The sequence below is a fragment of the Cibotium barometz genome, chromosome 30 (genome assembly GCF_041138505.1).
Source record: "Cibotium barometz isolate CiBa-2024 chromosome 30, ASM4113850v1, whole genome shotgun sequence".
Lineage (NCBI taxonomy): Eukaryota > Viridiplantae > Streptophyta > Polypodiopsida > Cyatheales > Cibotiaceae > Cibotium > Cibotium barometz.
This window is the reverse complement of record NC_141075.1, coordinates 45,401,438-45,415,840: the sequence shown is the minus strand read 5'-3', so window position 1 is coordinate 45,415,840 and position 14,403 is coordinate 45,401,438. Positions and strand designations below refer to the sequence as shown.

Sequence of the window (14,403 nt, the reverse complement as noted above, 5' to 3'; positions counted from 1 at the left end):
AGTCAAAATCCAAAGTCTTGTGCCTGGGATTGTTTAAAGGTAGGAGTGTATCAAAGATGTCCAGCGAGCATACATTTTATTGTTTTTTTTGTATAAAAGCATGGGCTGAGCCGAGTTCTCAACAAAGACAATATATCTCCTCACCAAAATTTGCTTAGAGTCTATACCCTTTTCTTTGTAAGTTGTACCCCTCAAAATGTATCCCATAAAATGCCTTATAATCTAGCTTATTGCATTGTTTCTCAAGCATAAGAGTATAAGCAAGATAACCAAAAACATACAAATGATTTGCAGAGGGCTTTCAGTCGTCGTTTACAAGCTTCACAAGGGGTAATTATCTACAAGGCCTTGTGGGACATCTGTTTAGCACATAAGTGGCACACATAACTGACTCCAACAAAAAATATAAGGCAAATCATGCCTTCAACCATGCAACGTGCCATCTCTATAAGAGATATGTTCTTTCTCTCAGCCATACCATTTTGCTGAGGTGTGTAACATTGTGCATTGATGTTTAATGCCTCTTTTGTTTCATATTTCATCCATATATTCATGAAACTCATTCGACATATGCTTCCCCCTCTCAATCTGTAGTACGAAGTGTGCCAACTTTGCATGTAGACACTTTTTCAGCCATAGAAACAAAGTGTTTAAAGCATGTAAAAACCTCTTACTTTACTTTCAGTGGATACACCCAAGTGTGCCTAGAGTAGTCATCAATAAAAGTCACAAAGTAGAGATATCCCTCGATTGATAATGTCCTCATATGACCATGACCTCATAGGAGAATATACATCACTATGTATAAGCGTAATTTTTGGATAACTCTAACTGATCCACCTTTCGAGAATAATGCCGCTTGTATCTTACCTAAAATGCATCCCTCACATACATGTTTGCAAGGGCCTCAAGCTTTGGCAACTTTGATACCATCTCTTACCTTTTAAGACACAAACTACCAAAATTGAAGTAATCAAAGTGAGCATGCCATAGCTCTATATCACTCATAGCACGTGTGTGGTGGTAGTAACTGAACAAGATTTATATGCCAATATCTCATACATGTCTAACCTATAAAGCCCATGGCTTAAAGTATCGGATACCACAATGATGTCTCCATCACTCCGGTCATGAATTGTACACCTATCTAATTAATAAATTTGACCACCACTAGGCCTATCCTAGCAATGACAAAGTCTAACAACATGTTCTTTTTGATGCATGCACAAAGAAGACTTTTGAGAGAGTGATTGTCCCACCATTTGTAATAGCAAGAACAACCTTACCAACTCCTTTCACTGAATATGAGAAGTTGTTTACACATGTGGTTGTGCCTCCTTGAGGAGTAGGATCAAGGGAAGAAAATAAATCATGCTAAGGAGTAATATGCTTGCTAGCAGCACTATCAAAAAATACCACGCGTGCTATGCATACATCATGGACATAAGGGTCATAATTGTAGTGCACAATGAATGCCCAATCATCATGTGTATAGTTTGTTTGTTGAGTTCTTTTTAGCATAGCTAATAGCCATGCCTGACTCTTACTTCTTCTCCTTCTCTAATCTTTTTTTTGCATTCATTGATATGATGGCCAAGCTTCCGATCGTAGTTGCATTTGCCTTTCTTCTTAGGATTATCACCCCCCTTCTCCACATCCTTTCCAGAAGATTAGGCTGATTATACCTTTGTCTTATAGCTACCCTAAGAAAAGGCTAGCAAAATGTTTGATCTCCCACACACATACTAGTTTGGTTTTGCCGAGATTTCTCTTCTTGTAAGAGAACTGCAACCAACTCATCAAACATAAGCGCATTTCTCTTCTTTGCAAGAGCACTGCTTACGTAAGGGCATTGGAGTTACCCTTCATTCATGAGCCAAAGTGTGGATGCAAAGCCTTGGTATGAATGTGTTAAAGCTGTGAGAATAGTAGACCCCAAAATAAGATGTCCGAATATGCCTCATCAATACAGGCAAGATGTTTGACCCTTATGAGGAACTTGTCCATTAAATCATCCTCATTCAGATTCTCAGACTCTAACTACTTGTGCCAGTAGGCCACTTATGCCTTGGTATGCACCTAATAAAGCACATCAAAAAGCACATCCCAAGCATGCTTAGCAATTTTACATGAGAGAATATGAGGAATAATGCTTCTTTGGAGCTTATTTTCATGGAAAGTGCCACCGATTTATGCACCTATGCATCCTTTCCATCCCACCTGGCTTATTCTATTTGTGGGAGATACGGAGATAGACGCCACAGTTCCATCTAAACTAGTGTCAAAGTACCTGTATTATCTTGTGTTAACGAGATAGGGTAGGCCTTAATACCAATAACGACATTCCAAATCCCTTTGGAAACCAATACATGATGTATTATATAGGACCACAATTGGTAGTTAGTCCCGTCTCAAGGTTATCCTCAGCAGAGAAAGCATCCCAAATACATCACTGCTTGTCATTTTAGCCAGCAAATAACGGATCTCTAACACAAAATGCAAATATTCCAACTACTTGCAGAGGTACTGTCAATGCCCATTGAATGCAACCAAGTTGGTCCAATAGATCAATGATGAAGGAGGACGGAAACCTACAAAGTGTATGAAAAATGGCAGTGTATAGTGTAGAAATGTTAATGGCAATAATGTAGAAATGTTAATGGTAGGAATGCAGAAATCACATATATGGAGCAAATGAATGCTTAACAAGGTGTTGCAAATCAGCCCATATCGGGTGAAAATCAATTGGAATTTCAGCCCATAGATCTACCTATTGATGAGGCAAGCAGATGATGCAATGGATGAGGAAAGGGCAACCATAGAGACATAAGAATATGCCAAAATAGTTGGTGTGTAGACACTATGGGATAGAAAATTAGCTACATCTTTACCTAGCAAGGACACATGTAGATTCTCATCATGTATCTTATTCTTATGTGGATCAAGCTCTCATTGCCAGTATATGCAATGAAGATGAACCTATTTCCTTTGAGGAAGCATGAAAATCATCATCATTGGGATGCATGTCATGTAGGATGAGTATAACTCAATTCTCAAAGATAACACTTGTCTTTAGTAGATTTCCAGGTACAAAGTAGGTTTATACGCTTAAGTGTAAAGCTAATGGTAGCATTAACCACTACAAGGCAAGGCTTGTTTTGTAAAGAGTTATGCTCAAGAGAAGGACATACATTATGATGAGACCTATGCACCCCATCTCGTATGACTATGGTCACATGTATTATTCATTAGCAGTGTATCATGGCTAGAATGTACATCAATTGAATCAATTGGATATCAATATTGCCTACTTAAATGGTGATTTTCATGAGGAGGTATATATATCTCAGCCTTACACGATTTTGTTAAGAAGGGGCATGAATCTAAAGCATGTAGGTTAAGAAAAGCTTTATATGGCCTTAAGGCTCCCAGAGCATGGTATGAGTCAAAAGTATGTAGGTTAAGAGAAGATTTATATGGCCTTAAGTATGCTCCCATAGCATGGTATGAAAAGATAAATACATAACTGGTTGCAAATGTTTTTTGAAATAATCCAACTAAAGAGGCATAAAGATAAATTTTTATCATCGTTTTATATGTTGATGACATGCTGCTCAAAGGCCCTAAGGAGAAGATTCAACCTTCAAGGCTAAATTACATGTGCTATTTGAGATGAAACATTTGGACTCATTCCATTATTATTTTTGACATACACTTTATGGAGTGTGATGATGGTATTGTGGTGTTGCAGTCAAAGTACATATGGAGACTGCTTACATGGTTTGGTCTTAAAGATTGTAAGCCTACTGCTACATCAGTAGTAGAGATAAGTGCTAGGCTTAGTCTCCAAGATGCAGGTGAACCATTTGATGCATCACACTTTATCAGTAGGTTGTGTGTCTTGTCTGTCTATGTAATACAAGACCGAACATTCAATTTGGGGTCTCTCAATCAAGCAAGCATATGCACAGTTGTCGTAGTGTAGGCTATCAAAGTGAGAATTTAGATACTTATAGGGCACACAGTCCCTTGGCCTATTCTATGATAAAGGGGGTGATATTCAATTGCCTTTAATGATTATGATTGGGTTGGATGTTATGACACATATGTGTCCAGTAGTGGCTTTTACTTTCACCTTGGTGATTTATGTATATAATGGCTCAGCAAGAAGCTGATAGTAGTGGACACTTTGAGCTATGAAGCTAAGCACATTGGAGCTTTTACAACGACTATGGAATTGTGTATGGCTAAGATGCCTTCTAGTAGATCTTGGTGTTGTTCAACAACCCCCCACTCCATCTTCATTGGCCTGCTAGAATGCATTAGCCATTTGCAAGTAACTCAGTGTTTCATGCTCGCACAAAACACATTGAGGTTCATTATCACTATGTCAGGGAGAGGCTCATCACTCATGAGAGATTAGCTTAGCTTATGTCTCTACACTATGTCTCTACACACAACAATGTGGCGGGTAGGTATGTTCACAAAGGCTCTCTCACGAGAGAAGTTTGAAGCTTTTCACAAAGCATTGGGTTGATTGCCATTTGGGGATTAATTAGCCACATGATCCATGTATATGTAGGAGGTTTTTCCCCCGATCATATGCACACTCATAAAAGTATATATACATTCGAGGAAAAAAACCTCCTAAAGAGGGAAATAAGTGTCCTGGCCAATGATTGGCCTACATCCACACATGACTACTATATAAATGGCTACAAATCTCCCATGTAGTGGTGATACGAATGAGCTCTATGAACTTCTATATAAAGGCCTTAATTATACTCCCATTTTACCTCAGTTTATTTTACTAATCCTAAGGAAGTCCATATAGGAAAAAGAGGCAAACATACATATTTGACTCCCAAAGAACTTCATATAATGAGCTCTCTAAACTTCTATATAAAGGCCTCAATTATACTCCCGCCCCAACTAAACAAAAAGTCAACGATAAAAGTCTACTCATTCGGCTCCCTCACAAGGGCCTTTAATTACATATCCTCGTAGGCTGGAATCCCTTTGGATACTACATGGAACATAACAACAAAATGAGACTCCCACCTACTCAACCAAGCTCTCTAAGTGCATTGGTTTCCATATTCTTCTTCTCCCCAAAATAGTAAGTGATCGACAAAGTAGGTGGTATCACCTAGAGGATACTCAATGTTGCTCAGGTAAAAAAGTAACCCAAGCTTAGAGATCCAGAGCACATGTGGACTTTCAACTCAATTGGATTCAATGAGGCAAATGTTGTTGAAGATGTGACGATGTCATTGAGCTCAAAGATGCAATGCAACAGCCCTGTCTGCACACCCAGTGTTGCAAACCCAAAATCAAATAAAGACAATTTAAACTGACACTCCCTTGGGGTGTCTACGAAAACCTTATAGCATGCGAACGAGACACGAAATGCCAAAGTGCCCCGAAATGCGTAGTTAATAACACAATATAGAATACCCAAGAGGATAGCTCAATATAAGACAATCAAAAGAGAAGCTTAAGGAGACGGGGTGAGGGCCTCGAGAACCTACTGTGAAACCAGTTATTGGAGTGGAGATTAAGGTAGAAACATACACACAGATGCATCAAACTTTTTTGTTAACTTTCAAGAGAACATAATCACCTTCCTTAAATGGTATCTCTTTTCTCTTCTTATTTGCATGTTTAGTATATTTCTCTTGCGATTAACATATTGCTTGTCGTACTTATTGGAATATATCATCAAAACCTCATCGTATAAAATTATTAGCTACTCAGATTTAAGGAAAGATGTGTAATTAGAATGTATAGTCATAATCAATAAAGTAAATAATCTCGATAGCTAAGTGAGGTGTGTTGTTGTAGGCAGATTGTAAAAAGTGAAAATATTTACCTTAAAGTTTTGGTCGAGAAGAAACGTAGGCTCTAAGTAAATCCAAAATGGTACTATTAGTCCCTTCTATTTGCTCATTGGATTGTGGATGAAATTTGATCATGAAATCTAATTTAGTGCTTAAGTTCTCAAACAATATAGTCCAAAAGTGGGTGCAAAACATTGAATCTATGTCGAATATAATGACCCTAGGTCCCCTATTAACATCATTAGCAACTAAATTTTCTTTATCAGGTTGGTATTGAATCATAGGCTAAAAAATCTAAATAAAAGATGCCTCAAGTGTTTAATGCTCTCTGTTGATCATTCTTTATCAAAAATTTTGATCCAAAAAGATAATGGTTTCATGTCCACAGAACATGTATCACCACAACAACTAAGTATTTGTCATAATAAGTACTATAATTACTCTCTATCGATTTTAACTTATGACTCTCATAGGCTAAGGGATGCCCATCCTACACTACTCTCCAATCTTTTAACCACTAACATTAGTTATAACTAAGAAAAAGGATCAATGAAAGTCAGGTAGTTGCAATACTTATGCATGAGTAAGAGCTTCTATCAAAGCTTCAAAGGATCTATCTTATCTCTCACTCTAATGAAAATTATTAGCTTTCTTTAGGAGTTCAGTTAATGGGTGTGCAATATAAGAAAATTTCTTAACAAACTTCTTATAGTAGCTTCTACATAAACACAAGAATGATTATGAATCATGTATATCATGTAGTCTAGGCCAAGTGATGATTCTTCTTTGTATCAACTTGTATTCCCTTACTAATACAATGTGGCCTAAGTATTCAATCTTATTTTGGAAGAAACTAGTCTTCTCAGGGTTGAGATATAGATGGTTTTTCTTTAAGAGTAAAAATACTAGCTCTAGATGTTCTTGAATTTTTTGATCCATCAAAGAATAAATGTACCACAAAGGGTTGATACTTGAGGAATATATCATACAATTAAAAGTCACAGGAGTATTAGTTAGTCCACATAGCATAACCATAAACTCATAATGACCAGACTAGGTCTTGAAGGTAGTCTTATAAATATCTTATTTAGCCATTCTCACTTGATGGTACCACACTTCAGGTCAATCTTGTAAATACCTTAGCCCCTCTCAATTTATCTAATAAATCACATACTCTGAGGATAGGTTATCTATTCTTTATCGTAATATTGGATAAAGATCTATAGTCAACACACAAAAGTTCCATTCTTCTCCTTGATGACAAAAAATAATGAGGTCAGATAAGTCCCCTCTCTAAAAGCGCTTCTATCGATATCTAGATTTTATTTTTATATATCATGTTGTATGAATCCTTGATGTGAATGTAGTGATATAGCAATAATTTTGTTAACTAACACTATAATCAGATAAGTCCCCTCTCTAAAAGCGCTTCTATCGATATCTAGATTTTATTTTTATATATCATGTTGTATGAATCCTTGATGTGAATGTAGTGATATAGCAATAATTTTGTTAACTAACACTATAAAAGTATTCTCTTTCTTTTGCATAGCCCTTTTAGCTTATGTTTGACTAAGTAGAGAACTAGCTCTCCTCTCATCTGATTCTTAAGACATACATCTCTTTACCATCTTGTAAGGTGGTGTACTACTTGGGACAACCTCTATCTTATGGTCTTCGGGTTTAGAGCTCGATATTCCATGCGGTAGTTCTTCTAGAAAACAATCCAAAAATTTAGAGAGGTAGGATTGATGTGAAGGTAGTGATAGTAGTAATTTTGTTAACTAACACTATAAAAGTCTTCTCTTTCTTTTGAATAGACCTTTTAGCTTGTGTATGACTAAGTAGAGAACTAATCTCTCCTCTAATCTTAGTCTTAAGACATATATCTCTTTACTATATTTTTATATCCACATGGTGTGAGTGTCATAGTCAATCTTGGGGGATTGTATTGGTTTCATTCAATAATGGCCCAATTTAGATATTTATCAATTACACATTTTCATAAACTAAAAAAATGTTTTCAATATCAAATGATATGGTGGTATCATGGCTCAAAAATTTAGAGGGTCCTTAATCACGTTTGCAGCAATGTGACATGCTCTAGTCCATCTCAATGTAGATTGTTTTTATTATAGGGTATCCATGGTGTGCATTTTCACTTCTAATCTTGAATATTCTGGTCTATGGATTCTCTTACTACTTAAAGTATTTCTTGATATGCCATAAGGAAGTGTAGATTAAACAATGTCACATTTCTTTATTACATATTATATACTATAGGAGAGGGGTGATCTTAGATGGTTCTTTTTCTATTTTGGAGAGGGGGGTGGGGCAGAGGGGGGTGGGTTGGTAAAATGAATGAAGCTATGGTAGTAATGAGAGTTTTCAATTGATGAATGAGGCTAGACATATAGCACATGGTTCAATCTTCAAGATATAGACTTTAACATCTTCAAGATATACACTTTAACATCTTCAAGATAGAGAATTTAACATCTAAATACAAAATTCTTAATTGTGAATATCAATAAATATAATTTAATTATATTACATTTTAAGAGAATGGTTAAAAACAAAAGCATTCCTTTAAGTAGTATGATTTACCCACTAAATTATCAATGGTTCATATAATGTTTCACTGGAATAATAGTTAAAAGGGTGTTGCTCCTTTTTAAGTTTTTGAAATAATCGTAGCATCAAAATGTGATATTTTAACATTTAATAGTTTATACCATTGCTATAATTATAGGGGATCGTTATTTTTTCATGCATAAATATGCATTACACAATGTTATGGATATTTGAAGAGAGCATATAATGTAGTTGTGATTCTCAACCAAAGATACTTCTCAAAGCAACCCAAAGCACACTTACGTAAAGAATTACATTACACAATTTTAAGGCATTCATCCTTTTAATCTTCTTTCAATTTTAAGACACGGCCCCCAAAGACACTTCTCAAAGAAACCCAAATCACACTTATGTAAAGAATTACATTACACAATTTTAAGGCATTCATCCTTTTAAGCTTCTTTCAATTTTATTTAGAACATCAAAATGAAAACCTAAACATGCTAATGATAAAAAAATGTCTTTCCACAATTTGTGGCATGAACATAATTTTAAATCTTGGCCCACTACTAATGGTACTCTTTCATAACATCTTAGACAAGCTTCACATGAAAATAAGCACTAGAAAACCCATCACTTATTGGATATATATTATATTTTATGAAGATAAGTATATGTAAACATTGACGTTTCTCATTTTTTTAGCACATATATTTAGCATAAAATCATTAAAATATCATTGTAACCTTAGTTCATCAAATAAGAACTAGATCAATTGATGGTCTACATCATTATCAAACTTGATGCATTTTCAAAAAATGTAGGATATGTTTCACTACTTAAACCCTTGCAATTATAAATTATTCTTTTAATGCCAAGGATATCAAAAAGTAATAATTTTTAAAACCTTTTGGATGTTTATAATATTCATGCAAGAGTAAAAAAATTGCTTAGACTTCCAAGGCTATTCTCTTTGTTTGTAAAAAGATTCTCCTTGTATGTTTAAGTACATAAACATGTGTGCTTGCACATGCACACACATAGGAGTTTTGTTTTCCTTTTGTGTGTGTGTCCACACACATGTGCATGTATGTGTATATGCATGTATATGTGTGTGCATAAGAGCATGCGTATGTATTTAATTTTTCATGCATAGAGGGGGGAGGGGGCTGGGCATGATGACAATTGAAGTTCCAATGTTATATGTGTGTGCATAATAGCATGCGTATGTGTGCTTATATATGTATTTAATTTTTCATGTATAGAGGGGGGAGGGGGTTGGGCATGATGACACTTGAAGTTCCAATATTATATGTGTAAGTTGTATGGTGTGTAAGTATGATGTTAAGGTTTATTTAGTAAGCGTAGTGACCCTTGAGTCTTGTGCCTACATATAAACATCTTCATGTGACTATATGTATTTTCTTTTTTTTTTAAAGGGAATGTGGTTGTCACATGAGTTGGCACAAAATATGAGAGAGTTCAAATTTTCTAAGACCAAAGGTTACTCCCATGGACACCAACTCATGGAAGGCCATGTAGCTTGGACTCAAGGTCATTTCGTAACTTTCAATGTTGATGTGATGTGATGGTATGTTGGATCATTTCATAATATGTTTTTTTTAAGAATATAGAAAAGTAGGTAGTGTGTTGGTGAATGTAAACATCACTATGCATAAAAGTAGAAGAACTTGTTTTGCTCATATCCAACAAAGATACAATTAGTGACAACATTAAATGTTATAAAAAGACTTGGCATTTTGAAAGATGAGTCAAGGTCCATAAAGAAAACATTAGCAGTGATTCAGACTTTACTAAGGGACAAGGATCCTTTTTTGCATCTTTTGTTAAAGAAACATATGAAAATTAATTAGATTTTTCAAGAGGGATGAAAGTGGGTGACCATCAAAGATTCTCCCCTTGAAGCTCATGAATATTACTGATGAATATGTCTTACAATTCTTTTGCTTTATTTTAAACATCATAAATATCAAACTCTGGCAAATTATGCGTCAAACCACAAATGAAAAGAGCTTATTCTTGCTCATAAGAATTCTAGGCCCATTAATTAGTTACCTAATCACATGATTCTTGCCGATTGAGTGTGTGCTTATCATCTATATAAAAAAACATTGGTTGAATTTTTTTGCTCCTATTTTTTTAAAGGAAAACAATATGTTTTAAAGTGGTAAAAGTTTCTTAGAGTAAAAACTCCTTCTTGGCCCTTCTTGGTCCAATGCAACTTAACAGAGGACAATTGTGCGGTCTAGGACTTGTGAAGAGGCCACCATATTTGGGTCAATGGAAAAGTATGAACTGTGAAGCCTTTATGTGAGAGGGATGGTTTTGTGGAGTGAAGTTATTTGGAAAGGACTCTAATATGCATGACAAAGCAAGTAGGCGGCTTAACATGAACGTTGGAGCATGGAGGGACCATTCTACACTTGACGTTAAGAGTCAACTCAATGTTAAACATTAAGATGCTCTAGAATCTTACCTTCTAATCCATAAGTTGAACCTTTCCTATGGGTGTGCCAAATGGAAATACAAAGTTGCAATTTGAAGTAAGATGTTCAAAGTTCCAAAGTTGCAATTTAGGCTAATTAAAAAATGTTTCAAGATCAAAAGGTGCAATGTAGGCTAATTGAATAATATTTCAAAAATCAAAAGTTGTAGTTTCTCTCACACTACAAATTTGGATTAGGAGGTGATTACATGAGAACATAGTTGCTTTTATTTAACCACAAAATCTCCATATCCACCCTCTTACATCCATTCTAAATCTCTAATTCAAAATTGCATCAATCCTTGTAGGATCCATCAGCACTCCATCTTTGGATACAATATGCCCAAGATAGTGTATCTTTTATCCACCCTCTTACATCCATTCTAAATCTCTAATTCAAAATTGCATCAATCCTTGTAGGATCCATCAGCACTCCATCTTTGGATACAATATGCCCAAGATAGTGTATCTTTGACAGAAGAACTCATTCTTTGACAAGAAGAACTCATTCTTCTTTACATTTATGAAGAGTTTATGCTTACGTGACCCGTTGGAGAGATGGTAAAAGGGGCACATGTGTAAGTACAAAGTTGGGCCGGTGAAAAGTGCTGGCACATGAGAAAGAAGAATTGAAGGGTGTTAGGGTGGGTCCAAAGGTAAGGAAGCATCCTCGTGGCAAAATGGCATGCGAGAAGGGTGGGGGGTTGGAGGGCGCTGTGTATATTGCTGGAGTGGGTGCACTCATCAATTACATATGCAACGAGCTCCGCGCTTACCGACCTTGGGTCGACCAGAACCCCAACCTTTCTTACATCCTCCACACGACATGGTGGACACCAAGAGCAGCTGTGCCAATGTCTGCCTTGCCCTCTGCTTTGCCGCTGCTCTCTTCTTGGCCCTCGACCCCTTCCGCCTCAGCATCATTGGCAACGACCCCGATTTCATAGCCAAATATGTGAAGCAGCCCCTTCTCTCCCACCTCTACTTCCCCCGGGATGGCCAAAGCAAGCTGCAGCGAGCTCGCAAATGGTCTGCGGACGGCCTCATGGGCCCCGAGAGCCTGGCTATTGATCCCCATGGGAAAGGCCCCTACACTGGCGTCGCTGATGGGCGCATCATGAGGTGGGATGGACCAGAAGCTGGGTGGCAGGAGTTCGCTCACACCTCCGCAAACAGGTGTGCATTTTAAGTGCTGTTCTAATTCCCAAGATTTATGCTATTTAATGTGCTGCCATTTCGAGTTCTTAATGACGTCGTATGGCCTAGGTTAGGGCGTTTAGTCCATTCATTAACGTGCGAGCTTAGGTTAATTTTTGTATGCTGTTTTGGGTCATTGACTTTCAGTTCAGCGTTTTGCGGTATCGTTGATGGCATTAATTTGAGTAACGGGTGGGCTTCGAGCTGAGGTCAAGGGTGTAAATCGTGTGGCTGATTGATGATTAGGTGGGCTAATGGCTAATAATTTGTTCTAATCAAACAGGTCCAGCGTAATTTGCGAGCCTGGCCAACCTCTATCACAGGCGATTAGAAACGAGCACGTATGCGGGAGGCCCTTGGGCCTGCGTTTCGATAGAAAGACGGGAGATCTATACATAGCCGATGCTTATTTTGGCTTGCTGTCGGTTGGGCCAGAAGGGGGCCAGGCCAAGCGTTTGGTAAACGAGGTAGAAGGCTTGCCGTTACGCTTCACCAACGACCTGGACGTGGCTTCTGACGGCTCCGTCTATTTTACCGACAGCAGCTCCAAGTACGAGAGGAGGTGCTAAATCCTATTACCCTCTTTCTTATCGCATGCAAAAGAAGCAGCTAGGATTAAGGGAGCCCTTCATGATTATCAAGTGCAGATTAGTGGCTGTTTAATTAATACGGTGCCCGATTGGAGCAGGAACTTTTTCTTGCTGGTTTTGTCCGGGGATGATTCGGGCAGGCTTCTCAAGTATGATCCCAAAAGCAAAGAGACCAGCGTGGTGCTGAGAGGCTTGCAGTTTCCCAACGGCGTGGCGCTCAGCAAAGACGAGTCGTTTTTGGTGATCGCGGAGTCCGTCCCGGGCCGGTAACATATCAATAAACCGATAATAATTACAAGCATGGTGTAATCTCACATGTTTGAAAACTACCGTATATAAATCCTGTGCATTCGTTTGTTTTGCTAATTTTGGATTGTATCTTAGCTTAATGACATGCTAATCATAATTCATTTTTCCAAAGATGTCTCTTTGGCAAGTTGTAAGCGTAAGCCACGCTTAACAAGGAATGATAATTAGGAAACTATAAAAAGTGACCCGCACAACAAAGCAAAAAGTCTTAAAAATTGAGTATTCAATATGTAGTGTTTTCTCGTCGGCAACTTTCCTAAATGTTTCTGGCGTTTTTCTGTGATTGCAGGTTGTTGCGGCACTGGCTGAAGGGCGCTCAAGCAGGCAAGACGGAGGTTATGGCCGTGCTACCAGGGTACCCGGACAACGTGAGGGTGAACGAGGAGGGGGATTTTTGGGTGGCAATGCACTGCCGGCGGAATCTGCCCAGCATGATATCTGGGGCGCTGCCGTGGCTGCGACGGGCCTTCTTGCAGTTGCCCATCCCCTTCAAACACGTTTACCGCATCTTCAATGGAGGCCCCCCGCACGGAATCGTGGCCAAGTACAGCGGGCGTCATGCTGGGGAGGTGGTGGAGGTTCTGGAGGACGTCGCGGGCAGCGTGGTGAAGTACGCCAGCGAGGTGGACGAACGCGACGGTCGACTGTGGGTTGGCTCAGTCCTCCTCCCTTACATTGCCGTCTACGACCTCCACGCCGCCTCTTGACCTTATCACCAAACGAAAGGATATTCAATGTAAAATGGTGTTCCACCAATCAGATCAAAAGAACTCTCTTTCTCTCTCTCTCTCCCTCTCTCTCAACATTGGATCCTTCTACACAATTGAAAATGATATTATCCTCCTTGCTCTTGCGCGAGAGAGAGAGGGGGGTATTCACGTCGATAGAATGCAACACGAGGGGTATTAACGTCGATAGAATGCAACACGAGGGCATATACGACCAACGGTGGGACTTGAACTCCAGTGGATCATGGCCTTTATAAGGGGGGGAGAGAGAGAGAGAGGGGGGGGGGGGTGAGGTGTAGCGGTACAAATCTGACGATGGTCAAATGTGGCAAGGGTCATAAGCTATTTTCATGAAGGGTTATGGAGACAAGCAATGAGGTTACTTTTAGGTGTGAAGAATGTTTTCTCCTCCTCTTCCTTCCCCTGGGAAGACGGGGCTCTAAGTTGGCTTAAGGTGCCCAAACGAAACGTATCTCAAGAGGCTATGTCAATGATATAATATGGTGAAGATCCTTTGTAGGATTGCTACATGAGAGCACCCCCACGCTTGGGCATTGGTTTAGATGCATTGGGAGTGATTCCATAACATCATTAACAGTCCCATCCTACCAAGGGGAGCAGGTCCTATGGGGAACCAACCCTTTATTGATGGGTTCCAC

The 14,403-nt window shown here is 38.4% G+C and overlaps 1 protein-coding gene across 1 annotated transcript; it reads left to right on the top strand.

Annotated features, from left to right (window-relative positions):
* Positions 1–11,605: 11,605 nt before the first annotated feature.
* Positions 11,606–13,801, top strand: LOC147621547 (protein STRICTOSIDINE SYNTHASE-LIKE 3-like). The gene is made up of 4 exons (XM_086824316.1): positions 11,606–12,096; positions 12,401–12,679; positions 12,806–12,973; positions 13,306–13,801. Exons 1-4 carry the CDS (start codon positions 11,606–11,608, stop codon positions 13,721–13,723), a joined length of 1,356 nt encoding a protein of 451 aa, XP_086680442.1. The 3' UTR covers positions 13,724–13,801.
* Positions 13,802–14,403: the final 602 nt, after the last annotated feature.

Bases quoted from the DNA above. Each gene is read 5' to 3' on its own strand.
- LOC147621547 (XM_086824316.1), top strand. From the start codon at position 11,606: ATGCGAGAAGGGTGGGGGGTTGGAGGGCGCTGTGTATATTGCTGGAGT. The intron at 12,680-12,805 runs GTGCTAAATCCT...CGATTGGAGCAG, and splicing joins AGCTCCAAGTACGAGAGGAG to GAACTTTTTCTTGCTGGTTT. The intron at 12,974-13,305 runs GTAACATATCAA...CTGTGATTGCAG, and splicing joins GCGGAGTCCGTCCCGGGCCG to GTTGTTGCGGCACTGGCTGA.